The 27250-nt window shown below is 47.5% G+C and overlaps 2 protein-coding genes and 1 pseudogene across 2 annotated transcripts; all 3 read left to right on the top strand.

The window, feature by feature from the left end:
- Positions 1-4191: 4191 nt before the first annotated feature.
- TMEM141 (transmembrane protein 141) lies at positions 4192-7765 on the top strand. Its single transcript, XM_089502911.1, has 5 exons — positions 4192-4245; positions 5255-5321; positions 5671-5754; positions 6505-6639; positions 7704-7765. Exons 1-5 carry the CDS (start codon positions 4192-4194, stop codon positions 7763-7765), a joined length of 402 nt encoding a protein of 133 aa, XP_089359037.1.
- A 1633-nt stretch (positions 7766-9398) lies between these two features.
- On the top strand, positions 9399-14258 carry LOC149277467 (coiled-coil domain-containing protein 183-like). The gene is made up of 11 exons (XM_089502910.1): positions 9399-9519; positions 10178-10299; positions 10727-10810; positions 11091-11258; positions 11469-11573; positions 11870-11992; positions 12431-12482; positions 12746-12843; positions 13442-13602; positions 13728-13863; positions 14136-14258. Exons 1-11 carry the CDS (start codon positions 9399-9401, stop codon positions 14256-14258), a joined length of 1293 nt encoding a protein of 430 aa, XP_089359036.1.
- A 4178-nt stretch (positions 14259-18436) lies between these two features.
- LOC149277466 (rab-like protein 6) lies at positions 18437-27029 on the top strand (annotated as a pseudogene).
- The last annotated feature ends 221 nt before the right edge of the window (positions 27030-27250 follow it).

Genomic DNA, 27250 nt, shown 5'->3' with positions numbered 1-27250 from the left:
GAGATCTTTTATTACAAATATTTGAAAAGTATTTCATTATTTTAATATTTATACTTTCCTGGAGCCAATACGTTTTTTGTGTATGTGTAAATACTTGCTTTTTGTTTTTTTACTTTTGTTTGAATATGTGTAAATACTTTTTTGGCTTTTTTTCTTTTGTGTGCTTTGGGAGGTTTTTTGTTTTTTTTACAACTTTATTGATCCCAACACAGTCGTCCAAACGCAGAGCAGCGAGCGAACTTGCGGATCGACTAAATGGCGCAACAAACACAGCACGTCATTCGGAGTCACTTTTTTGGCGGCAACACGAGGACGTATTTTTGTGTCTCTATAAAATAAATTGTTTTGAATAATAAATTTGTTTTTTTTAATGGCTCCACATAAAAGGAAAGTACATCAATAGATCCAGTCCTCGCTACTCGTTTACCACACACAATACGCGATGTACCTGCACCCTTATTGGAGTGACCGTAACACGCGTGCTCTTCGGCCCCCATTCATTCTGCCTGATCATATATTTACACCTCGTTGGCTTACGGTCAGGGTGCAAATTTCAGCTGCCACATGAACAGAGAAAGCACATCGTTCCCCGGCCGGTACATTTCGATATACATTTCATCATCACAATCACACATTTTGACTCTTTTGCAATACAATTCTATTTTTGCTGTTTCTCAACTCACGCGACGCACACCCAGCTAACAACACCTTCAAGTCCAAAGGTTAGAGGCGTGTCGGGGGGGAAAGAGGGGATGTTTGGGACCCAGAGAGTCCCATCTCATTAATCTGTCCACTCCCTACAAAGGCCATCTCCAGTTCCAAAACCAGTCGGCACAGCAGGCTTTTCTGATGAGCAGGTAATACCGGGCACCAAAACGCAACACTCATTCATTCTATTCCAACCCCTTTCCAGCTTTCTCTAAAACCCAGGGCTTTGGCAGCAGTTCCCGCACCTTTTAAATTTCCGTTTAAATTCTCTTAACGATCAGTTTACATGAAGACATTACTGATAGTTTATCAATCAGAAAGAAAGAAAGAAGCTGCCGTCACTTGAAAAGCTGTTTTTGTAAATGGGGTTAACCTGCAGACAGGGCAGCTTCTTCCTTACAGACAGAGGTAAGAAACGTACACGTGGAAAAGACACGTCTCTAACATTCCAGCGACTGCGGCTATCTGCCTTCTGATAATATTACACATCATTCCTCATCTTATTCTCCAATCACTCACACCGGAGCACAGATCTTGCAATCACATCACCTCGAGCCGGGGAGGTTGCTGTAAAACAGCACAGAAACTGCAATGAAAACTTTTTATCTGACAAAAAAAAAACTGAAAAATCATCTCCTACAGCAAAAAAAGAAGGGTAAGCAGCGACCATCCAGACAGACAAGCGAACCCCCCCCAGTTACGGAACTGTATCTGCGAAGCCACCCGATGAATAAAGCCAAACTTTTTTTAAATGGTTTTTAATTCTCAAACAATAAAAAAAAAAAAGCCCCCCCAACATGCGCCGTACCCAGAAAACCTGCCGACTGCTTCTTACCGAGTCGCAGAAACCGAGACAGTAAATGTAACTCTTTCAATTCCTGCTTAAAACGTATAGACGATTAACGCAAACCCCGCCTAATCGCTTATTTGCACCCCTGCCTAGGGAAATAAAGGGGTTAAGGACATAGCTCCATGAGCACTGGAGGAATAAGGGTCCAGAGGTCCTGAAAGGACAGCATCCTGCGCCAAACGCACCCCCCGAAGAAGAATACGTTGTCTTCCGGAAGGCCCAGGTGAGGAGGGTCTACCTGGAGCACACAATGCACAGGGGCCCGTCACCTGTCCCGTCTGCACCAATCACACAGTGACACCAAACCCCACATCGGCATCCCGAGTCCAACCCTGTCTGTGGCCACAGACTACAGTCACACATTCTGATGGCAGCCCCGCTCTGTCACATAAATGTGTTATTTGCGCCTGTATGCCCCTGGGCAGCAATATCACCCCAGTGCATGCTCCGCTGTCACCCACCAAGTTACCTCACAGACTGAGGTAAACACGGCAAGTAAAGCCCCTGGTAAATTGTCCCCTTATTTTACCCGCTAAACTGCCCCAACAATAACCCCACACAGGAAGGTGTCTACAGCAGAGCATTCCCACAACAAGAAGTGCCCCTGGGACTGTTATTACTCCAGAAAACAGCCACCATACTGTATTAAATGCACAATACCGCCACAAATATGACTGCACTACCCCACACAGGGGGCCCGAAGCAGCGTATTACGCCACACAGGGGGGCCTGCCCTGTATACCCCCCCGTTGTGCTTCCTGCAGAAAGCTTGTGCCCCGTCGAAGGCCCTTCCCCCGATCCCCACTTACCGCCCGGTCCGCTCCACGCAGCCGTTGAGCCTTTCTGCTGAGAACGGAAAAGAGCGGGACCCGCCCCCGATACATCCGCTGCCGCTGATTCTGCAACTGCCGCTTAACCCCGCCCCCTTCCTACAGCCCTGGAACTGCCCTCCACCTGACCCTGCCCAGCTCCTACCCCTACAGTCCAGGAAAATGCCCAGCTCCTACCACTACAGCCATGGCACTGCCCTGCCACTGGAGGTTTACCCAGCCCCTGCAGTCTGGGCATGTGTCCGGCTCCTCATGTGTCCGGCTCCTGCCCCTGCAGTCTGGGCATGTGTCCGGCTCCTGCCCCTGACGTCTGGGCATGTGTCCGGCTCCTCATGTGTCCGGCTCCTGCCCCTGCATTTGGCTCCATTCGGTGACAGGGTGGTGAGCAGACGTCACCGGGGGACAGGTGAAGGTCCAAAAACCTGGGTCAGAACCAGCGCACGTGGGACAACTGCAAACTGTAGAAAATAGAAACCGAGAGAAGCTGGCCCATAGGACCCAGGGCCCTTAATCCCTTCTGTGTATGAAGAACATGGACGTAAAATGCACAGACCCTCAGGGCACAAACATTCCCGGTGAAAGGACTCACGTGGCATGTAGGTCAATCTTATAAGAGTCCATGCAACATCTCATACGAGGTACCCGCGAGTCGCCAGAGATCATTAATCTCATGGAAGCTGAGATTGGTGGCAGTTTGTGGCAGAGCCAGCATCATCTGATTAATTCCCTGTCCTGAAGTTCTCTCCCTTCTCCTTTCCTCGTGGGAGATATACGTTAATGGGGAGGAATAACCATGCAGATCCTGAGAACAGGAAGTTAAGATGGCTGTTCTCATTGTATACACGTCTGTTATTTGTACGGAGCAGCCGTGTGACACGGAGCAGCACATGTCTCCATAAAACAGGAACCGGTTTCGTTTCGTTATAAACGGTACCTGAAAGTGATGCAGGAATTCGGGAGTCTCTTCACTTTCCATCTTCGGTTTATCGTGCGTGGGCGCCCGTCGGCTGCCGACGGAGGAAAATCCCAGCATTACTTGGGACATTCCTGGTGCTTTCTGGGGCTGGACGTGACATCACAGACTGGTACGAACCAATCGGCGTTCAGTGTAGCCTCGGGGAAGTTAGACGCTGTACGCCCGTCATCGGGTACATTTTTATTTCATCCCCCGGAGATCCTCGGAGTATGGAGACAGCAGCGCAGAGCTCCACTAGTAACTCTTACAGGTCCTCTCCTGCTGTCTTTAGAGGATGGGATTCAGGACTGTCCTACCAGATCCAGGAAAGTTGGCACAACTAAGCCCCTGTGCTGCCAGTCATCACATCTGAAAGGAGCTCCGATTCCCAGTTGAAACCTCGGCGTTGCGTATTGCTGTTCATGACACTGAATGAGCCCGGGTGATAGTGTTTACGGACCGAAATATAAATGTATATGTGTTAAAGCCATCTTAACTTCCTGTTCCCGGGATCTGCAGGATTATTCCTCCCCTTCAAGTTATCTGTCCTCTATTGTTTAGTTGCTGGTTGGTTTGGCTGCCCGTTAGGAGCGAGGAGGAACAGGCAGATAATGCCGGTTTGGTCACCTTTTGCCACAGATCTCAGCTTCAGGGTGTAAAATATCAGTGCTCCACTTAAAGATCCCATATATATATATATAGTCCTCTGTCTGTGTGATGGAACCTGCGCTACCAGCTCCGCGCCCCTAGATGGCGCTGCTCCGAAACTGAACTGGAAGTCCTGTTTGCGTGTCACGGACCCGGAAGTGCTCTGCGTGCCAAGACTGGCAGGAGGTCTCACACAAAGGATGGTTACCGTGGGTCTGTCTCGGGTGGATGATGCTGTGGCTGCCAAGCACCCGGTGTGTGTCTGCTCTGTAACTGTGTGCGCTGGGCAGAAGGCATTCAAACATTCAGGGCTCATAGGCGAGAGGGGCATCAGGGGAGGAAAAAGCGGCACAGAGGAGGCAAGAGAAACATTTTAGAGTTTTTCTCCCAGTTACTAACTTTCTGGGTCAGTTTTGATAACTGCTCGGTGTCCCGATTCTCAGGACTGCTGCTCGCTAAGTATGTGCAGGCTTAAAAGAGGCTGAAACTTTTCAGTCTGTCATCTGTCCCAGCGCAGGTGACACAAATCGTTGATAAGGATGAGAGTTCCCGGGTATTTGAATATGTAGCGGGTTCTGTGCCGCGTGGTTTCAATGCTGCCTTTGTATTAGTGCGGAAATATTTCTTTTACAATGTAAGGTGTGTGTTCTGAGATAAGGTGCAGGTGCGGCGTAATTAGGGCAATTTAGGTAAATCTTATATATTCACCCAGGGCCTGGTGTTCAGCTATCTTTTTGGGCAGAGCAGGTGTGTTTAACTGCCGGGGGGGGGTGCAGACTCGGCATTTTTGAAACGCGGCGAGGTTGATGTCCAAATAAAATCAAATGGTCTTTATACACATCTTTGGTCAGTAATTAAAAGACAAAGGGAACTCCTGACAGGTCCGGACTTGGCGCGTTTCGCGCTATACGTGTATTTAATGTGCGTTTGACTTTATTTGGACATCCAGTTCCAGCTGGCGTTTCTATTGTGTTCTGTATCTTGATTTATGGTCCCAGTAGGTGGGTGTTACAATCGACAGAGGCTCGAGCTGCCCTCGTTTTCAGTGAAAAATAGACGTGTCATCATAAACACGCAGAGTATAGGGAAGTCTCAAACTGAATAGGTTGCTTCTGCGGGCCGGCGGGGATCGGGATGTGTATGGTGGCCACGTGGCATGGATCAGTCTGCAGATACTGGACCCGTGTAGGGTCTTGGAGACCACCGCAGACAGATCATTTGACATTAGACGGTGCTGTTGTCACGTCTCACTTTCTGTTTCAGGGCTTGTCGGAGTACGCTGGGTGTCAGTCGCGTGCTTTTGTGAAGGGGATAGGAACTTTTATAACAGGTAATCCCTATTACAGCAATAGAAAGCCAGACCACAAGAACTCAGGATTTATAATACAATATATTACGCCTATCTAGCCAGGCAATGTGTATTTGGAGCTCTCGATATAGTGAAGAAGTAACTGAGCGCATGCAGTGGTAAATGGAAAGATGGATTAAAAGTCATTGCTTGGGGCAAAAAAAAAAAATGTCCCAGAGTAGTAAAAAGGCTCTTTGCCGGTGCTTGTCGGGCAGGCGGTCGTGATGCTGGCCGTAAGAGCCTTTTACCTGTTCACAGGTGTTCAACTGACCACTTATGCGAGACAACTGTAGCCAGCCTTGGTGCTGCATGAGTATGTTTGTATCTGCAGGTTCAGGGGCTGCTTTTATTGCCCAGAAGCTACTGAACACAAGGCTGCCGTATCCCCTGCAGTGGAGCGTCCTTATATCTGTGGGTAAGAGAGTCAACGGGAACCAGAAAACTACTGCATGCTATCGATGTACAGAAAACACCCTTAACCTAATACAATCAGCATGCAGCCACATATGCAAATTATTCAGATTTGCATATATGTCCAGGCCACAAAACCTAATTTTCTGTTGAATATTTTTGTTTTCTGCATCAAACACCACTGAGGTGACACATGGCACCGGGCACCGGACCCGCGTGTCAGCGGTGATGATATCCCAGCGGTGTCTGCGGTTTGCACAGGAGACTCTCCTACAAATGCATTCAGATTCCCTGCAAAAGACACAATAATATAAAAAAAACGGCAAATTATGACTGCATACAGAGCTCTCCGGTTGGGGGGTTTCTGGTTCCCGCTGCGGATGGACCGCACTAAACGTTGCATCATGTAGCTTTTTGGCGCATGGCTTACAACCGAAATCTTGATTGTCCCGTTCACTAACGGTAATGCTGCGGTTAGCTGGCCGATCTCGTTGACGGTTTGCCACGTGGTTGTGAGCTGGCAGGTCGCTGTTTGGAAGCGCGTCTATCTGTCTCCGCGCCATCTGTTGTAAGCAGATAAGTCTTGGATATCTGCCGTTAAGAATTTCTTTGCTTTCGAGCCGCGCTCCCCTCATTCAGGGTCAGAATCCCCCTTTTTCAGGAGAAATTACCAAAAGCCCTCACTCCTTGGAGTACTGGGGGAGGGGAGGGGTAGAGTGGCCCCTGTGATATAGTAACCGTGGCCTGGCTTCAGTTGCAGGATCGGTGGCCAGTTATGGAGTGACGAGACGGGAGGCGCAAAGATGCTCCGACCTGTGGATTTATCTGGAAACTGGAGAAACCCCGTCGCCGGCTGCTAGAGGTGCTTATAGACCCTGTAATGTAACCGGTATCCTGCCTATAGAACCGGTGACATGCGTCGGGAGTAGACTGTCATTATGAAGCAGGTCCATGTGGATCAAGATTTGTTTTTGGACCCAGGATCCTACTTGGAATTTATATATATAAATTAGGACTGTCAGTTGGTCTGATAGTATTGGGTGACATCACATCGTACTGCGCATGGTCAGAAACACCGCACTCGGCCACACACCACGCTCAGTCTCACACACACACACACACACACACACACACACTGTACTCTGCCACACATCACACCGCACTCCGCCACACACACACACTGTACTCTGCCACACACACACCATGCTAAGTCACACACATCACACCGCACTCCGCCACACACACCATGCTCAGTCTCACACACACACACACTGTACTCTGCCACACATCACACCGCACTCCGCCACACACACCACGCTCACTCTCACACACACACACTGCCACACACACACACATCACACCGCACTCTGCCACACACACACACACACCATACTCAGTCACACACACACCATGCTCAGTCTCACACACACACACACTGCCACACACACACACCATGCTCAGTCACACACACACATCACACCGCACTCTGCCACACACACACCATACTCAGTCACACACATCACACCGCACTCCGCCACACACACCACGCTCATTCTCACACACACACACACACTGCCACACACACACCATGCTCAGTCACACACACACACATCACACCGCACTCCGCCACACACACACACCATGCTCAGTCTCACACACACACACACACACCATACTCAGTCACACACATCACACTGTACTCTGCCACACACACAACTTGCTCAGTCACACACTTCACTCCGCCACACACACCACGCTCAGTCACACACACTGTACTCTGCCACACACACCACACTGTACTTCACCACACACACACACACCATGCTCAGTCACGCACACAACATACTCAGCCGTACACATAACTCACATACATCACGCTTGGCATACTCTCCATAGTTGCGGTGCAGCGACGCAGCACCCGTGCCTAAATCCAGTCTGATCTCTTTATTTCAGAAATACAGCAAAAAGTGGGTCCTGGTGAGAAGATGACAAAGTACGGGGACAAGATGGAGTGAACCTGAAGATTATTTGGAGGATGGGAGCGAGCTAAAGGCTGGGGCAGGGATGGATGACTCAGCCCATCTACCCCGACCAAATACATTTTGGGAAATATTCGTGGAGGTGTCTGCAGTGTCTCTTATATAAAACCGCAGAGGCACCGCTTTATTTTCTCACAAATATCCCCATTGTGTTCATTGAAGGGAATCCACAAAAGAAAAGCTTCATGCCTCAAGGGTTGGGTTTCATTACGTACTGCACAATGCGCAGAGCGGCCTGTAATTACATGTTCCTAACAATGGTCACGCACACAACGATTAGAATTTATCTAACATTATAACCTTATGGCGTTTTATTGCGTTAAACCAAGCGGAAGGAAAATAACTTTCTGCATGCTCTAAAAACCCCGATAATGTGTATAGAAACAGAAGGAAACGGTTTTATAAATTAAATGGAGTAAATAAATCCCGTTATTCTAAATGCCCCACTCGGTTACACAAATACCCAGCAATAGGGCACAAAGTGACAAAAAAAATCTGGGAAAAGCCTCTCCCACAGCTTTGCCTCTATGTGATGGGATTGGGAGTACTTCAGTACACTAAAAAAATCATGATACACCTGAAGCCACAATTTATTGCCATTAATCCTTTTCAATAAAATATGGTCAGCCTGTATGGCTCAGACCATACGCCGCACACCGCATCAAATTGGTCTGCACGTCCCAGAAGGAAGCCTCTTCTAAAGATGATGGCCGCAAACAGTTTGCTGAAGACAAGCAGACGAAGGACACCGGTTACTGGAACCACGTCCTGTGGTCTAATGAGACAACCAGGTGAGGCGTACAAAGACAAGCGTGTCTTCCCTACAGTCAAGCATGGTGGTGGGAATGTCATGGTCTGGGCCTGCATGAGTGCTGCCGGCACTGGGGAGCTACAGTTCATTGAAGGAACCATGAATGCCAACATGTACCGTACATACTGAAGCAGAGCGTGACCGGTCCTGTGAAACCGCTGGATGGTGTTGCCCACCGTGCTGCAGCTAAGTTTCAGGCAATCCTCTGATAGCCTCGGCCATCTTTATGTGGAGCAACAATCCACGTTATTATTTGCGGTGTTTGTTTTACATGTAATTGAGGCATCTCCATTGGAAAGAAGATTTACAGAGATTTATATACGAGTATCCAATTTTATACTTTGTATCACTGGGTGTTATAACAAGTTGCAACATTCATTGAGGATTATACAAATTTGAGCGTTTGCATCACTAAATGTCAGGGGCGTAACTCAGGGCCCCGCTGCGAGTGATGTTCCGCCACTGCTAAATGTTATAACACTTTATCAATTTATATATCATTTAAGCTCACCTACTCTAACCTTTTCTTTGAATACTTACATTTTTGTGTTTTTTCCCCCCTGAGATCCTCTCTTCTGTGAGCCCGCCCCTTGGATGTCATGTCTTAAAAGGGGCGAGACGAAGAGCTGAGGCACTGCTGCCACTGGGCGGCACGGTGTGTGCACGCCGGCCTCTTTAACTTCATTATGCAGCCGGTGGAGGCGGTCCTACAGCCGCATGACAGTTGCTTTGAACTTCGCGGCCGCACGACGGATGCTTTTAACAGGGCGACTGCTTTGAATGTTGGTCTGCCAGCCCATGGACCGGCCGGCCCACCGGGAAATTTCCCGGTATCCCAGTGTGCCAGTCGGGCCCTGTGCTGAGGAGCAGCTGGCGGAGCTGAGAGCCGTCATCCTGCTGCAGGGTGAGGACCGTTTGGGTAGGAAGCTTAAATAGCCAGAGGGGGGCGCTTTTGTTTGGGGACCGTGGCTGGGGAAGGACTTTTTGGTATAACTGAGTGGGGCTTTTAGAAGAAGACAAATGGATTGTATTTACGTCGTTTAATTGTAAAGTCATTTTGTGGCTCTGCATTCTTTGGAAAGATATCATCTTTTAAATGACAGTTAAGGCCAAGCGTTTCCTTGTAACTTCCTTCTGAGTCGTTGGCCCTGACATTGCGAAACGTTGAGATCTTTTGCTTTACAGCAGAAACGGATTTCCTGATGTGTTTCCGTACACGTCTGGCCATCGGGAGCCACTAATATCCTGGTTACAATGTAACAAGTTGTACGGCGCTCCGGAATTTGATGGCGCTATATAAAACAATAAATAATAATAATTACAAGTGAAATGAACGTGTTTTATTGCATATGGATTTTTAGACCCGAGATCAGATTGTCCCGGAATGTAACAGTGAAGCCAGCGATGGGTCTGTATTTATGACATTTTGGGGCAGAATTCAGTTATCGGTGAAGGACCATTATTTTAAGGTCTTACCTACACCCCCATCTTGAGATAAACCCCCGGGAGATCTGACTGGGTTCTCTGACGTCTCTGAAGTCTGGGGTGCAGACTAGTAATTAAATCTTTTGGACCAGGTCAAGGACACGAAACACTGAGCCAGCTGACCCGGGACACCATTTTCCAGAACTCAAAGACCATTTGGGACCTGAAAACCAGTATCAGGCACGGTGAGGCGAGCCTGCGAGCCGCTGAACAGGTAATCTGGGTTCGGTATCTGTGTAATGACGAATACCAGAACACCCTAAAAGATTGAAAAAGTTCCCATACATAAGGGAAAAAAAATAAGGAACAAAATAAATGAACTTTCCCACCAGTTAAATAACCAGGAAATGTATTGATTGATCATGCGGGAGGATTCAATGTCACTTTCTTGATAATAGGTACATTGTTACAAAAACTCACATGTTTCAATAACTTCCCTGTTTTTTATAACGTGAGTACCTTCTACCTTTGTGAAATAAGGTAGATTAGGCATCCTGTGTGTGGGGGGGGAAAGCCCATCTTCTTCAAATACCTGCCACTACGTTTTTTTAGGTTTTTTAATTAAAATTTTCAAATAAAACGTTATGTTAGAGTAACCAAGCTCCTAATAAAGCCAAACCTGCCTGTTTTTTGGTGAACAGTATGAAAAAGACGTCTTAACGCAGGCGTGCAAGGGATGGGATTCCAAAAAGAAGCGTGTGGTACTGTCCGGGACCTCCGTGAAGGTGAGACCAAAACAATTAACTCATTATATGCCCCTCCATGCAAAATTAAAGATGAATGGGGTGGGTGGAGCGAGATCTTGAAAAAGCCACACCCCTTTTCCCACCAGCTATATCAGAGCAGAGGAGCCCACCCTGTGGATCCTCTGTTTTGGGCTACGATTCCTGTAACCCTCAGCCAGCCTTGGAACGGGAAAGGGTTGGGTATGGTCCCCGGTGGAAAAAAAACCACATCATGATCCCATATGTGGATGAGAAAGTAAGTTATTTGAACGTTTTATAGGATGCCAGGGAGTATCTCAAGAAGAACCTTTTCGACACCATCAATGCCTATAATATTGTGACATACGAAGTCCGTAAACGGGAGAAGAGAATCCAGGATTTGAAGGTTGAGTTGGAAGCTCTGAAGAAGACGGTGAAACCAGACAAAAAGCAATTACAGGACAAGCAGGTATTAAAATGTACCCCATGCCGGCGGACGGGGGCTCCAATGAAAGACGTCCCTGGGATCTACTGCCCCGGAATACGTTGCGTTAGCCAAATATAGAGCAAATGTATAGATAACCTTTTCTATAATACGCTGATGTCGCGCACGGATGTATTTTTGATGATTTTTTGGGGTGTTGCATTGGCTTTCTACTGTGTCTTTAATGTTTTGTAGACAATCCGCGACTTGGAAAATAAAATCGAAAATATGAAAGTAAAGCTGGACAGTGTGAAGGCGATGAAATGGACGTACACTAAGATCCTGGAGTGCTTAAAAGAGGTAAGATTCTGGGAATTACGGCACCCCGGAACTCACACATATTAATTTAGAATAACGGGGTAAACCTTGGGTAAATATTGGGGCATCTGATGGCCAACAACACCCGCCTCTTAGGTTACTTTGTTCCACGATTACACTGGGCAGACAGAGGTCCTTTGTGATCCCACCACATACAAGCCATGGGGACAGAAGGACCTACTACAGGAAAGACAACAACCCTACTAACTGAAGCTGAAGTTCTCAGAGACACCTCGATGGCCGACTAGCGTTATCTCTTTCCATCCCATCTCTTTCAGGAATCCTGGCGTTACCCACTAGATGTGAAAAAGATGGAGAACACCATTTCCTTTTATCACAAGGTACTAGAAGACACCACTAAGGTGGCAGAAGAACTCGTTGCAGCCAAACAAACTGTTAAGGTGAGGAGAACAGATAACATGACTGTCCAACAGAGAGGCCGGAGACGCACAACACATTATTTATTGATTGAACGCCTATGTTTTGGCTTTAAGATGAATATGAAATCTCTTGAGAGTCAACTTTTAAAGGACAAGCAGACAAGGGACATTAATGGAGCAATTTCTAAGAAGATTATGTTGGAACTTGAGCAGGAGAGACGGGACTCGGTAAGTCCACCGTAAGAGAGTTGGCGTTGCTGAGATCACAGGATGAGCGGTTCAATACTGACAATGGATTTACGGGATTGAACCAGTTGTGATCGTGTTAAATTCTAAGGAAATTCTATAGAACTGCAGAACCATTGATAGCGCACCCAGGCCTCTGTATAAAGAGTTGCTATTGAAGCCAGGATTGTGGTACTTTATTATCTGAAATGTTCCGCTTTTCCTTGTTAATAGGCAGGCCTCATTTTCAGCGACAATAAGAGAACTAAGAAGATACTTCCAGAAGGTAAGTGTTAACCAGACAAAACCAACCCGCTTCCATGATCCACAGTGTTGTATCAGGAATAGAAGTTACAAGGTGGTTACTAGGGTTTCCCTTAGTCTTTTGGGCCCCCAGTGGCTCACAGACTAAAAGAACAGTACATATGTTCACGTTTCGACTAACAAAGGTTGTTAGCTTTGAAGGCCACCGGGTTTTTTGCCAGAGGCAGCTTTATTTAGGTTTTACAGAAGGTAAGTGACCTGCGTGTGACTCCTTTTGTTTTCCAGAGTCAATGGTGGACAGTGAAAAAGACAAAATTCAGAAGGCAGCGAAGTCCATGGACCCAGCTGATGAAATGATGGGCGTCACGTGTTTAAAAGTCTCGGTAACTTTCTCTAGTTTGAGCTCAACACGTCTCTTCATTATGCCCCAAAAAAACAAACTCAAAACGCATCAACAGGGCAGTCAACACACAGCTTGGGAACCATCAAGATTTAACACACAATGTTCATTACCTTTAAAAGGTTTTATTTAAGTTGGAAATGTTTCTTTTTTTAAACCCAATTTTGGCTTCGATACGCATCGATACTATGAGAGCTCCCTCTATTGGTGAGAAGTAGTTAGTGCAGAGCCGGTGCTATAATGGGAAGTCCACTAGAAAGTACAGTTTCCAGTTGCCCTTTTCATTAGGCAGATTAATAAATCTGCCCTTTAATTGGGGGAAAGCAGGGGAATGTAAAACTCTACATTTCTATAAGCTTCCCAATTTAAAGGGGCCGTGAGATCAATGGACGCCCAACAGCAAAAGCTACACAGAAAGACAGCAGTAATAATGTCTGTGCCGGAGGGTTTCTACAAGATTTAACCAAGTGTCGTGTTTACCGGTATACTTAACGTGTGATGTTCCGGTGTGGGTATGACCCTTCCTCGGACTGTAACCCGTTTGTCTCATATCACCATGTTTGTGGGTGAAATCTCTGCAGGAGATCTCAGGGAGGATCCAAGCCCAGGTTGAGCAGAGTGAATTTCTCTGCGGGGAAATCAAGATGAGAACTCGTGAACGTGACACACTTCGGGGCCAACTGCGTGAGCTGGAAAAGAAATTCGCCCGCATGCTATCCAGGCAGTGCCAGAGAGCCAAAAGGTAGGACCTCTCCTGATACAACCCCCCCTTTAAATAAAGATATTTGCTTCATTGTAACCGCCCGATGCTTTCCATTCTTTGATGCTGTCAAACATTTATTTTGTTGCCATTATAAATCTGAAAAGGCTTGAGAAGTCGCAGCAGGAGAAACTGAAGGGGGTCCCATCGAAAGTAGATTCTGACCAGAAGCTGGCTGTCACCTTGCAGAATGGCATCGGCAGCCTGTACAGGAAGCTCTCTGATGTCATAATTAAAGATAAGGTATGAAGAAAAGGGTCCGGCTAGAGTACCACGTACTATCGGTGAGAGAGGTACTTAGGGCACTATATATATAATACAGAGAGAAGCACCAACACGCTATACAACATGCAATGGGGACACAAGTAACATGCTAAGGTTCACAGGTAGAACTGGAGTTATTGGGGATAGTGGGTCTTGGGATTGAAAGGCCAAGACCGAACAGACACAAGCCCAGGGGACGGCTATTGGGACACAGAACTCGTTGCTAAGCTCATATATTTCTGTTGGCACAGGATGCCGGCAACACTGAGAGTACGGACACGTTAGACAAAATAAAGATTGTAGAGGACAAGCTTCGTCATCTCATGGAGTCCACCTCCAGCCAGCCAAGTGCCTCCAAGATCCAGGATGGCTAGAAGGTAAAAAAAATTGGACGTCCAGCTTAAAATATAACCCTTGGCGTTTATTTATTACCGGGTATCATTGTGGATAATGATTTTGGAAGTGTCTAGGTTTTGGGGAAAGTTTAAGCATGGCAGACGTGAAGGCAAAGCAGAGCCACCAGCCAAGTCACTGCTAGAATGAGCTTCAAATTCAAGTTTACATCAGACAGATTAGGCAGGAGTACTCGTAAAAGGGGGAAAAGTGCTGGAGATCGCATTGATTGGAAGACAAAAGTGGACTTTAAAAAAAGTCAGGGTTAATAACGGGTTAATTTTTCAGGAATTCCATCGTAGTGAATGGGCCATTGATGACATCAATGGGACATCCGGCTTTACCGCTACTAATACCACTGTTAGGAATCATATGACTACCAACAGGGAATATAAAAATACAGCAAGACTATAAAGCCAAATGCTAGCTCTTGTGATCACACGGGAAAAATGAAAAGTTTTCAAGCCTGGGGAGAGACAGAGGGGATGGGAGAAAGAGACGGGGGGGGGGATAGAGAGAGATGGGGAGAGAGACTTGGAAAAAGGACAGGAGGGAAGGAGGAGAAAAGTTACAACAAGAGTCCAGAATCAGAGACTGAGATGGAATAGAAGGAAGTTTTACTTTACTGAGAGGGTGGTAGATACGTGGAACAGACTTTCTGGCAGGGAGGCTCATCATTGCGATCTCTTTACAGACTAGGACCCGGTGAACACGAGGACATGGAGCAGGTCAACGGTTCCACCAGCACCGAATTGAAATGACCTCACAGATAAAATCTTGATCCACTAATCTCAGAATAATACACTATTATTCTTTTACGTAACCCCCAATTTCCCAAGAGGATCAATAAATGTAGTGCTTAAGAGATATTTGAAGATGGTTTTTATGTGGATATCAACAAAATACCCCAAAAAGGTATGAAAGAGAATGAATACAAATAACTTTTTATATAGGCAATCCAGGCCTTTTATAGAAAAAGAAAAGAAAAGCCACAACTATGTGGTTCTCGTTTGTAGATGGAAAGGCTGTCGGTGCTACTCACCAAAAGTTCTTCTGATTGGCTATAGATTTTTTACATTTGCTAGTGTTTTATTTTTTCTACTACACTACTAAAAAAAGGCTGTGGGTGACGGTTACATCATGTTCGTTGCTGACGCGTATCCCTGAGAACATGGCAGCGTGGTACAAAGGCTCGCTCTTCCGCTCGGATGAGCAGCGTGGGAGGGTGCAGTATTGATCAAGTCTCCCAATATACGCTCAGATGGCATCTGTCTGCTTTATACCAGATTCTCTGAACGCATTAGCAACGATATCCAAGCAGAAAGTCTAATGTCTTAATAAAAACACATTCTCATTAACTAAAATCCTTGGAGGGGGAGAGCGGCCGGATCACCGAGATCCTCAGGGATTTATTTTTCTCCTTTCGGCAGTTATAAAGTTTGCGATAGGTGAATAGAGTATGGTACCATATGCCTCTGCATAGTGACCCGTAATACCCATACCTGGGAACGCTCAGGGTTTGCCCCAGAGTCTCAGAGTAACTGCCCCAATCTCAGAGTCTCAGGGTGAAGGGGCAGATTCTTGGGGTCACACAGTCTGGAGCCGACTCCTTCCTATTCCTCCTATTGGTGCTTTTGCTCTCAGTGTGTTATGGTTGATATCCCTGCTTGAATGCAGGTGAATCAATGATGTGTACCTTTAAAGAATAGCATCAGTGTTACCACGGCAACCGGTATTAGAGCCATTAGGGTAACATAACATGGTGGGCTATTAAAGGGTTTATATTTCAATAGTCTCAGAGGCAGTTCATTTGGTAATACCGTGTGAGGTTTGGTTGTGGGCCAGCAGACCTTGGTCTTTGGTGTCCAATTACTTAAAAGTGGTCCCCATGTAGAAACTGCAGGAGAACCACCACCTACATACAATATTACTAAGTCTGCCCTAGGGAGCTGTAGGCTTTTTTTTAAGAATGTGGTGGTAGATTAAGCAGTTATTGCCCCTCTGCCCCCCAAACCTCATTGAAGCAGTTGGATGGTGAGCATAGCGTGTGGCCCCAGGACACAGGGAACCTCCATTCAGAATACAAAGAAGGACCCAGGGCCTGTCACAGGTCTGCACATGGGGTCCTGACATGATCCCCTCTGCACATTACTGGTAACTTATGAGGATCATTGCACACTACAGACCTGAACCCCCTCATACTACATACTGGGCAGGGATGGGGTGCTGTAGACTACAAGTCTCATGATGCTCAGCCAGACAGCAGCTCCTGTGGCTGATTCCGTGCCATGCCATTGGCCAGATGTGCGCACTGTGACTGTACACTGCAGAAGGATCTCTGCGCATGCACACTCTCCCTGGAGTGTTTCTGTACATTATTGGCTCTCACCGGCTCCCGTACCAGCTGAGGTGGCTCCGCCCACAGGTGCTCAGCGGAGGAGGAAGGAAGATGGCGGCTCAGGGATCACCATTCGGAGCGAGAGAGGCAGAGTAAGAGAGGAGCCCTGGGTGCCGGGGTGTGCGACTCGGGGGGGTGGGGGGAAAGCTGGGGCAACAGCGGGTGGGAGGGGGCAGAAAGAGGGGATCACGTGGCAGCAGAGAGCTGTAATTAATAAACACAGTAACAGGCAGGTGACACGTAACACATAGGCAGGTAACCTGAGCACACGTATAACAACACACACAGCACCCAGTGTGACAGGGGACACAATCCAGTGTGACAGGGGACACAATCCAGTGTGACACCCAGTGTGACAGGGGACACAATCCAGTGTGACACCCAGCACCCAGGGTGACACCCAGCACCCAGGGTGACAGGGGACACAGTGATGTTATGTACACAGCATGTCAGGCATGTAACACACAACCATCATATGAGGCTATGCAGCCTGCAACACAATGACTGAATAATACGTCACGGACACTACACACCATATGGACACCACTCAGACACCCTCCCCAACACCCAGCGGGGACTAACAATCTCTGAAACCCACCCAGAGTTATGTACGAACTTCAATTCCGGTGCAAAGTGTTAAAAGCAGTGAACAGGCGCATCTGGTTGTCATGGCGACTGCATCACTTTTACCACTTTGCACCCAGAATAGATCTTTATTTGTAGCATCAGCCGGCAGTTATGGTGCCCGGTAATCTGCCCAAACTCGGGGCGCGAAACACCGACTCGCTGGATACGAGGGACGTGGAGATGTGGATTTGGGACAAGTTTCCTTCGCTGTTCTTTAATTGGGATTTATGAGCCTTAAACATTGACAATCTTTCTTTCATAGCACCCAAGCCTCCTGTGCCCGGGCGGGTGCGCACAGACGCTTAGTCCCCGGGGGCAGCAGTTGCACCAAAGTGTCACCAGGCTTATTCTGAGGGGGCAGAATGAGAGCGGCCAGGGACCGAGCGTCTCAAAAACTGTGAATAAAAGCAATTTAATATAATGATACAAAAATGCAGCAAATGTTCTCCCCGTGCAACTCTGACTTACCATACAGTACAATTCTAGGTGACTCTGTGCCCTACTGCGGGGTATTTAGAAGAAGGATAATGGAGTTTATTTACCCCGTTTAATTTGTAAAGCTGTTTCCTGCTGTTTCTGTACACATTATCGGGGGTTTTAGGGCTGTAGAACCCTGCGATACCCTCATACCCAGCAAACATTCTGACCTCCTAGAAAAGAGGGGCATCAGGGGAGGAAAGAGGGTTAAAGGAATTTGGGACAGGGACAGTTGGCAGGTATGGCTTAAGTGCCGTGGGGGGGGGTATGCATTTGATTGCTGACTCTGTGTTTAAATATTGTTTCTGTTTCAGGATTCATGAACGGGCCAGATATGGATTAAAGGAACAATCTGATATTTGCTAATTTTTATATATTTCCATTTTTATGCTTTTTTTCTAAACCTGTTTACTGCTCGTTGGAAGTCGCTGCCCGGACTTCACGTATGAAATATTTTATTGCACCAGAAATACCCCCACAGCTTATGTCCACTGATTGTCCTCTAAATTCGGCCCCCAAACCTTCCCATTTGTGATAGATAAATACTTCTGCTTACGCCTGGATTTCCTGCCTCCGGGGGGTTTATTAGAAGCGCACAAGGTTTTCTGTTTGAGTAGAAATTCAGTAAAAAAAGAAAAGTTAAAGCAAAAAAAAAAAATGTTTTCGGCTTTGAAGAAACTGGTGGGGTCGGAGCCTTCGGCCGTCCGAGACAAAAACATCCCAGCAGGACTGCAGTCGATGAACCAGTCCCTACAGAGGAGATTTGCCAAGGGAGTGCAGTATAACAGTAAGTATGACGGCAGGTCCGGGGGTCTCTCTGCACCCACCCAATCCATTAAATTCATAGGTAGGAGCTGAACCTGTTACCTCCCGGCCCTGGCCATGCCTGTTATTGTTCCCTCACACTGGGTCATGATGGATTTAGGACAGGAGGAGTCACACCTGGAGACAGTTCCAGCTTTAAGCGATCTCTGATGCCTGTAGTAGATAGAGTAGAGGGTAGTAGATAAATGGAACAGTCTCCCAACAGCAGGGGTGGAGGCAAATACAGCGAGGGAATAGACATAAAGCTTTCCTCACTGTAGGATCTGACCAAAGACCGATAGGGGTTTAAACTCCATACATCAGGAACGGCCGTCAAATCCTGTGTTTCTATAGGGAATGTGTAAAAGCCAACAGTGGGAAACTTCTTCCTCCTTCCAGCACCGGGTCACGGGTTCTACTACCTCAAGGGGTGTTTTAATGACTTTTACTATACTGAATTGAGGACCTCATCGGTCAATGCATTAATTAGACTTTTCGGTATAACAGACAAAAACCTTGTCGTATTTGTAGCTTGGAAATAGTTGCTGCTTTTCACGCGGCCGGGGCTTGGATCAGGGCCGGCGGTGACCTCCCTCGTTAGCAAACAGAGGCTGCGGAAACCCAACGCACAAAGCATTCCTTGTGTGTATAGCGTGCTGTGTGTCGAGGCGTGATCAGGAATTTATCCCGTTACTGATTCCTACATGTGTACGTTTCCGCTAAGGGCTAAAAAAACGGAATATTACATGAGAGCTGGAATATTTGAGGACGTTTATCGCCCAGAGCTGCTCATGCAGACACAGCGACCGTTACGTATAACACTGATTCCAGTGCAAAAAGTGGTCTTATTGTCATAGCAACCAACGGAATGATGCAATCAGCGGGAAAATCCCGCTGCCTGTGGGTTTCTATACACCGGATACGTGGCCGTTCCTGGGTAAGTGGAATCATCCAGACTTATTCCTAAACACATTGGCTGTTTATTGATTTTTTCCAGTGAAAATTGTTATCCGAGGAGACCGTAACACGGGGAAAACCACTCTGTGGCACCGCCTGCAGGGGAAGAAGTTTGTGGAGGAATATATTCCTACTCAGGAGATCCAGGTCACCAGCATCCACTGGAACTATAAAAGTAAGGACTGGATTCTCTGACGTTCACTGTTCGTGTTAATAAATCACATTATTCCAAGTCCCTGCTGCTGCTCCTTGCATGTTTTGGCCATACTCTTCTGCTGAACTTTCCCTCACCGTCCCTCCTCGCTGTCTTCCCTCACCGTCCCTCCTCGCTGTCTTCCTTCACCGTCCCTCCTCGCTGTCTTCCCTCGCCGTCGTCCTCCTCGCTGTCTTCCCTCGCCGTCATCCTCCTCCTCGCTGTCTTCCCTCGCCGTCATCCTCCTCCTCGCTGTCTTCCCTCGCCGTCATCCTCCTCCTCGCTGTCTTCCCTCGCCGTCGTCCTCCTCCTCGCTGTCTTCCCTCGCCGTCGTCCTCCTCCTCGCTGTCTTCCCTCGCCGTCGTCCTCCTCGCCGTCTTCCCTCGCCGTCCTCCTCCTCGCTGTCTTCCCTCGCCGTCATCCTCCTCCTCGCTGTCTTCCCTCGCCGTCGTCCTCCTCCTCGCTGTCTTCCCTCGCCGTCGTCCTCCTCCTCGCTGTCTTCCCTCGCCGTCGTCCTCCTCGCCGTCTTCCCTCGCCGTCTTCCCTCGCCGTCTTCCCTCGCCGTCCTCCTCCTCGCTGTCTTCCCTCGCCGTCCTCCCTCGCCGTCGTCCTCCTCGCTGTCTTCTCCTGGCAGTGTTAAGGGAGCCTGCAGTTTGGGGATGGCTGATTTCTGTGTCCTGAAGCCTTGCAGTCATTTTCATGAGGTCACCAATCTCCCCATACAGAACCATCTAGATGTGACATTTCATGAAGCTGGGTCCTGAGCTCTCCTGGCCTTCAAGGGCTTAAGAGTCTGTCACTTTTTCCTTTTTTTGTTGTTTTAATTCACAAGCTGATCAATTCCTCCTCTCTTGTGTTTGCAGCCACTGATGACATAGTGAAGGTAGAAGTTTGGGACGTGGTTGACAAAGGTAAGTGCAGAATGTCCTCAGATATTTACCCTGTTACCTAAACATTTAGCCATTGCCAAGCATGCTTCCCTGGCAGTCAATGTTAACACTTAGGGACCGGGGGGGGGGGGGGGGGGGGCGAGCATTTCCAGCAATAGTTACCGATCTGGACTTAAACTGTACATCGTTAATTTATTGGGCGGTAAATGCGTTCTGTGATGTCATAAAAAAATAAATCACACTTTTTCCTTATAGGGAAATGTAAGAAGCGCGGAGAAAGCTCCCTGAAAATGGAGAACGAGCCGCAGGAGGTGAGGACAGGCGCTGCGGCCGCAGATCTGACCTTGTTAGTGCGTGTTATACCCCGTGCTGACAGGGGATGTATTTACAGGGGGACGCAGAGTTGGCACTGGATGCAGAGTTCTTGGATGTGTATAAGAATTGCAACGGGGTGATCATGATGTTTGACATCACCAAGCAGTGGTAAGCGGTTCTCACACCCCTTGGGGTAACAGACTTTACCATTTTGGTTATGATACGCACAGCTCATGCTGCTTTGATTGGTGGGATGGGGCTTTTTAACCCATTGTGATTTCCAAATACATCAGTAGATCCACGCCATGTTTCATAGCATTTATTAGAATACTCCCACTCTTTATTTCGGCTTCTGTTTTGGCACAAGGTCTGGCTTCACATTGGTGCTTGTGACGTAACTTGTAGGTTTATGCTAATGAATGTTGTAGGTTTATTGAAAGGTGAAAATGCTTAGGGCCCCTGTGCTGTTCTAGGAGCCACGTCCAGAAACTCATCTTATAGTATATCTTCCCCTAGCGGAGAGTCTGTACGCTTGCTTATCACATTGTATATATATATATATCATCCTTTGTAAATAACTGCGATCATAGCTTCCACACCCGAATCTCTTCTTTTATCTCTGCTGCAGGACATTTAACTACATCCTGAGAGAGCTGCCGAAGGTCCCTAACCATGTGCCGGTGTGTGTGCTGGGCAATCACCGTGACATGGGGGAGCATCGCGTGATCCTGCCCGACGACGTGCGAGATTGCATCGAGAAACTGAACCGGTTAGTGTGAAACGCTCTGCAGCGGAATGGTCCTCCGAAATTAAGAAGGAAACCCCTGTTCTCCCCCGTGCCTCTGTATTGCCGTCTAACTTCTTGGCAATATCACAGGGTGAATTTGTAAGTCCAGTAAAGATTTCTCATACCATATTAGACCCTCCATGTGTTTATTTTCTGGTAAAGAGCAGCCGCGCGTCCTCCTCGTTGCCTGCGCTCATATCCTTGTTCCCGCATCAGCTGAATCGTTTTCCATCCCTCGTCCCTTTGCTTCCCCCACAGACGCCCGGGTTCTTCCTACATCCGCTATGCTGAGTCCTCCATGAAGAACAGCTTTGGGCTGAAATACTTGCACAAATTTTTTAACATCCCTTTCCTGCAGCTCCAGGTGAGAGCCCTGTCCAGATGTCTCCCTGTATGCTTCACCTCGGCACCGTCTCCTGCCTTTGTATTATCTTTGTTGCATTAAAGGGTGTTGTGCGTCACCATATATACACTTATAGTATATAAATATATCTCAAACCAGGAAGGCAGGGGTGTGTTAAAAGGAGCATTTTATTTAATTCATGAAGCATCAACTTAGCTTTGGGCTGAGTCCACGTAATAGACCTAGTTAAGCAGCGGACTGTGTTATGGACCTTTTATCCACCCCTAAGGCACAGGTCCAGTCCGGGACACACCTCTGGGTGCCGCACAGATATATCGGTAGTTTAGCCTGTAGGCTGTATCGTTTCCCCTTTAAACTTGTGGGAAATAGATCACCCGTTGGCAAGAAATACCCAACATCTAATCCTTTTCTTGTTGGACAGTAATCTCCCACGCGTTTCCCTAGATCTCAGTCTGCGTCCCGTGGCTTCCCACCCACCTTCCCGCTGCCCTTTACCCGCGTTCCTGTCTCTCGCTGTGTTTTCTGCGCATATGGTTAGGGTTTAATCCAGTAGCCGCGTTGCGGGCAGGTTGCTGGTTTACCTTTACATGGTACACCTGAGCCGAGCGGCTGGTGTGAAGTTTCAGCCCCTGCTGGTCCGGCCGCAATCCCTCCGAATAAGTCTGCATTCTCCATTGAGCTTCAGACAGACCGGTAAGACTGGGCTGTAAGGTGACTCCGTAGGAACGGATACAGCATCTGCTTTACTTATTCATTGGTATCAGCATATGAGACTTTTAACACCGCTGTTGCTGGTGGCTCCAAAAAGACTATAAAATGCTACTTTGTTTCGTCTAAATAGGAACACACCATCATATCATAGCCCTGAACTGCTGTAAAGGTAGAGCAAACCATTACTTGGCTTCTAAGTGATAGGAGTAGATTTACTGGGCCATGATGATAAACCTTAAAATTCAGGGTGGCAGTTTTGTTGACATTTGGCTCAAAAACCAAACATTTGTCTATTTTCTGTAATTCTTGTAAATGTGAGTGCCATGATTTGCGTGTTCGGTCCGGCATGGGTTAATAAAGGGTGGTGTCGGGCCGGTAACGCGATCCGCGTAGAGGTTCGCGGATATCCTGTGACCCCGCTCCCCGTATTCCCGCAGAGAGAGACCTTGTTACAGCAGCTGGAGACCAATCAGCTGGACATCGATGCGACTCTAGAGGAGCTGTCTGTCCAGCAGGAGACGGAGGACCAGAACTACGAAATGTAAGTTACTTGTTAACTCTCCGTGTTCAGAAAGTAGATTCCATCACGGTCAGAACCGAGGAACATGGGGGGCGCTCACTGAATCGCTCCTCTAGGCATCAGGTTTATGGTAGGGGGTTGCGTTTCAACAAATTAAAGCGACAATACCCTGGAAAATAATATTATAATTTCTTTTATGATTACTGTAGATTTCTGGAAATGTTGGAAAACAATAAACGGCTGGCGTCTCCAGCGGCCACCAACGGCCAAAGCCCAACTTCTGGCTCTCAGTCTCCTGTGGTCACTGTGAATTCTGGGTCTCCGGAGAGTTCCAGCCCCGGAACGCCGCTGCAGCCCTCTTCTGTAAGTCCGGCTAACCCCCCATTGGCCGCATCCCCACCACCTCCTGCATCGGACCTCCCGGAACCCATGGCTCCATCGCCTTCCTCCGTGTCGTCTCCAACTCCTCCTCAAGCATCTCAACAAAAGCGTGGATTTATCTCTCGGCTTTTTGGCTCCTCCACCCCAGAGAACCCTCCAGTGAAAACAGGTGAAGATAATGCTTCTGAGATCCCCTTTTCTCCCCGCTAAGCAGTACATTTGCATGGGGTGTATGTCATTACCCCTCGGTCGTATCCCTTTAAATATTTTAATACCGAGGGGAGGTGGTTATATAAAACTTTATATAGAAGTTTTTATAAACCATCGTGGGGTTTGAAGCGGGTTGGATCTGTTCTGCTGCCAGAAAATCTGGGGTATTTTGACGCCCCCGAAAATGCTTTTTCCCCTCAGAAAACAACGCGTCTCCTGTTGAGCCGATACCGAAAGTGCAGAGCGTGGAGGACTTTATCCCCGATGAGAGCTTGGATCGCAGCTTTCTGGAGGATAGTGGAGTACAGAAAGAGCCGGAAAGAGCGCCCACCGGAACGAGGAGAGACAGTGACAGGCAAGTGCCGCTTCCAGATCTTTCGTTCATATTGCCCCACGTTGGGTCTAACGCCCGGCAGTACCTGGGCACGGAGCCAGAGCCTGCTGTCTATGCCCGATATTCAGTATTTGTCAACCACCTACTTACCCCCAGTAAACAGGACCGGGGTCCCACTAGGTGCAGGCCTAGAGCTCCAATTTAAAAAAATAAAGCCGAGAACATTAGTGACCATTTATTACTGCAACCAGTTCTTGCCCCTGCCATAATCTGACGTTATTTGGGCTCTATCCTGCTGAAATTAACACCTCTCCTATTCTTACTGGCAGCGATGGGGATGTTTCGAGTATGAACCCAATGGTCGCCAGATTTCAGGACGACTTGGATCTTGAAGACCAGCCAGCGGAGAAAGGAAACGCGCTCTCGGTGGTCCCCAGCAAGAACATCACCTTGTCCAGCGATGAAGAAGGGTCCGCTCCGAACGTCCTCATCACTGCAGACGAAGATATCGACTCGGAGCCGGAGAAATGGTAAAAAGAGCTGCCTGCGCTTACATCTAAACCTCAGAGAAACCCAGAGGGGTATTTTTTATTTCTGCTGGCAGCAGAATAAATGTAAAAAATATTTCTCTAACATTAAAATAAATTCCTCTATGACGAGATCCAACAGGTACAAAGCGAAGTCTGCGGAGGGTTTACTGGTTCAGGCTGTTCTGTCTGTGCTCAGATGCTGCTTTTATAGTAACAAACATAATAACTTTTAATTAGAAGCTTAGCGTAAGTAGTTTTTTTTTTAATAAAAACGGGAATATTTAAAGGAAGCCCTAGAAGAAGCAATAACCGAAAAGAGTCAGCCGCTCCCAAGAAGCTTTGTAAATGAATGTTATATGTGGATATTTAGTTGCTTCAGCTCAGGATAATTACAGGCAGCCGGGGCAATTAAATATTAATAGGAAATGTATCCTGCAGACTGCGGTGCGGCTGAGCTTGGTGCCTGTAACAGTCTGTGTTTTCCTGGGTGATTACGATGCCAAGAGAGCTAAAGCCGCAGATCCAGGGAAATGCGAACGTATATAACCTAGAATGCTGAATGTATCAAAGAGTTAAATGTGAAGAACAGAAAACAAGTGTCTTGTGGGATACATCATTAGAGAGGGAGAGAGAGGAGTCTCTAATATGTAACTAACAGCATAGAGCGTCAACGCAAACAAAACGTAGGCGAGGAGCCATAGACGTGGGATATCGGCAGATATTTTGGCCATTGTCAAGGGAGTATCTGGGAGATGACCGGATCAGAGACACACATGCGTTTAGCCGAGTTAATCCAGGTGTCAGACAGTGAGGCGGCGGGCGAGGAGCAATCAGTATAATAGTGATGTGGAAGCCGGGTCCGGAAGCAGAGCGGGACACGTATCCTGCGAGTGTGTCATGTAAACCCAGCACGTTACAGTTACGTTAACCTCATGTCCTGGCAAGTATCTTGTAAAAAATTACAAAAGACGTCCCTAAAAATGCACGTGCCTTATATTCAAAATACCCGGAGAATACAGTAAAAGGAAGAAAGAAAGACATACTTGCCAACACTTCTCCGATGCAGTTAGCAAAGCTTCCGGCTGATTCCCATCCCAATCACACAACCTTTTAATAATCCCCCTCGCCCGTGATGGCATTCGATTCGAAAAGCTTCTGCTGGCAGAAAATCATGGACAGGTAACATTAACCAAATGATTACGGTGTGAAGCTCAATGTTATCCTCCCGTTTCCAGGAAAGCCTCGGAGACCCTGGCTTCTCAGACACAACCCCCAAAACACAGCCAACCCCAGGTGAAGGGACCTCCTGCGGGGAAAACCTCCACCAAACCGAAGAAAGGGAACCCAGAGGTCCAGGAGGAGTCCGATAGTGACCGAGAGGGGCCGATAGCCACACAGATGCTCTCTTTTGTCATGGATGACCCCGATTTCGATAGTGAAGATTCAAGCAAAGTCACCAAAAAGCCGGTGAGTGACGAGAAGTTGAAGTATTTAAAGAGTCGTCGCTACATTCTTGTTACGTACCGTTGGCTCTGACGTTTTCCTTTGCTCCCAGGACGTGTTCCCGGTACTGAGCAATATGTCCGACAGCTCCAGTGAAGAAACTGCCCCAACTCAACCTCCGCCACAGGCAACCAAACCCATCGTGCCAGCCTTTAAAATGAAGGAAGACACCGATCTTTTTGGGCTCGGATTGGAGGAGAAAGTGACAAAGGACGACAGCGAGGAAGGTATGGACGTTTTTACAGACTACGAAACAAAGTAGCAATCGTAGTAAGTCTGCGGTTGGGGTTTTGAAGCTTTGTATCTGTGACGTACTGTATGTGACTGAGCTGCTCATCAATATCCATTTTGGGTTGTTTTTTGTAGATAAAGACAGCAAAACTCATAAAGAAAAGAAGAAAAAGAAGAAGAAATCCAAGGAGGTGATGTAAAAAAATAAAATAAATCCTCAGTCTGTTTCAGGCCGGATTTATATCACGAGCCCAAATACTTCAGGAATCTTGCTAGATATTTCTGTAAATATTCTGTTTCTTTTGCTTCTCTCCCCTTCCAGGGCTCCGAAGAGGACAAATCGACGAAGAAAAAAAGTAAACTGAAGAAAAGCAAAGAGAAGGAAGATGGGAAAGAAGAGAAGAAGAAAAAGAAGACCAAAAAGAGCAGTGAGAAGGATGAATATGATGAGCTTGAAGCCTTCCTGGGTGGTGGGGCCCCAAGCCGGCCCCGCTCAGGCGGGGAGTACGAGGAGCTGTAAGCAGGAGGGACCCTTTTTTCCGTGCCTGTTTCAAGCCCACAAGCCCACCTCCTCTTCCACGTCTCCCTCATCCGATGCTGAGCTTGGAAAAAGAAGACTCGCTTGTGCTCGCTCCACGTAAAAGGTTTTAAAGCGAACCTTTTCCCCAGGCCACTTTTGGAACAGCCTTGTACAGCGTATAACCTCCGTGTATCACACGGGCAGAATATCTTTCAGGGACG

The sequence above is a fragment of the Sceloporus occidentalis genome, unplaced genomic scaffold (assembly GCF_023333645.1).
Source record: "Sceloporus occidentalis isolate IW3139 unplaced genomic scaffold, rSceOcc1.0.p SCAF_214, whole genome shotgun sequence".
NCBI classification, from domain to species: Eukaryota; Metazoa; Chordata; class Lepidosauria; order Squamata; family Phrynosomatidae; genus Sceloporus; species Sceloporus occidentalis.
The sequence above is the reverse complement of the archived record's forward strand: the minus strand, read 5'-3'. Positions and strand labels throughout refer to the sequence as shown.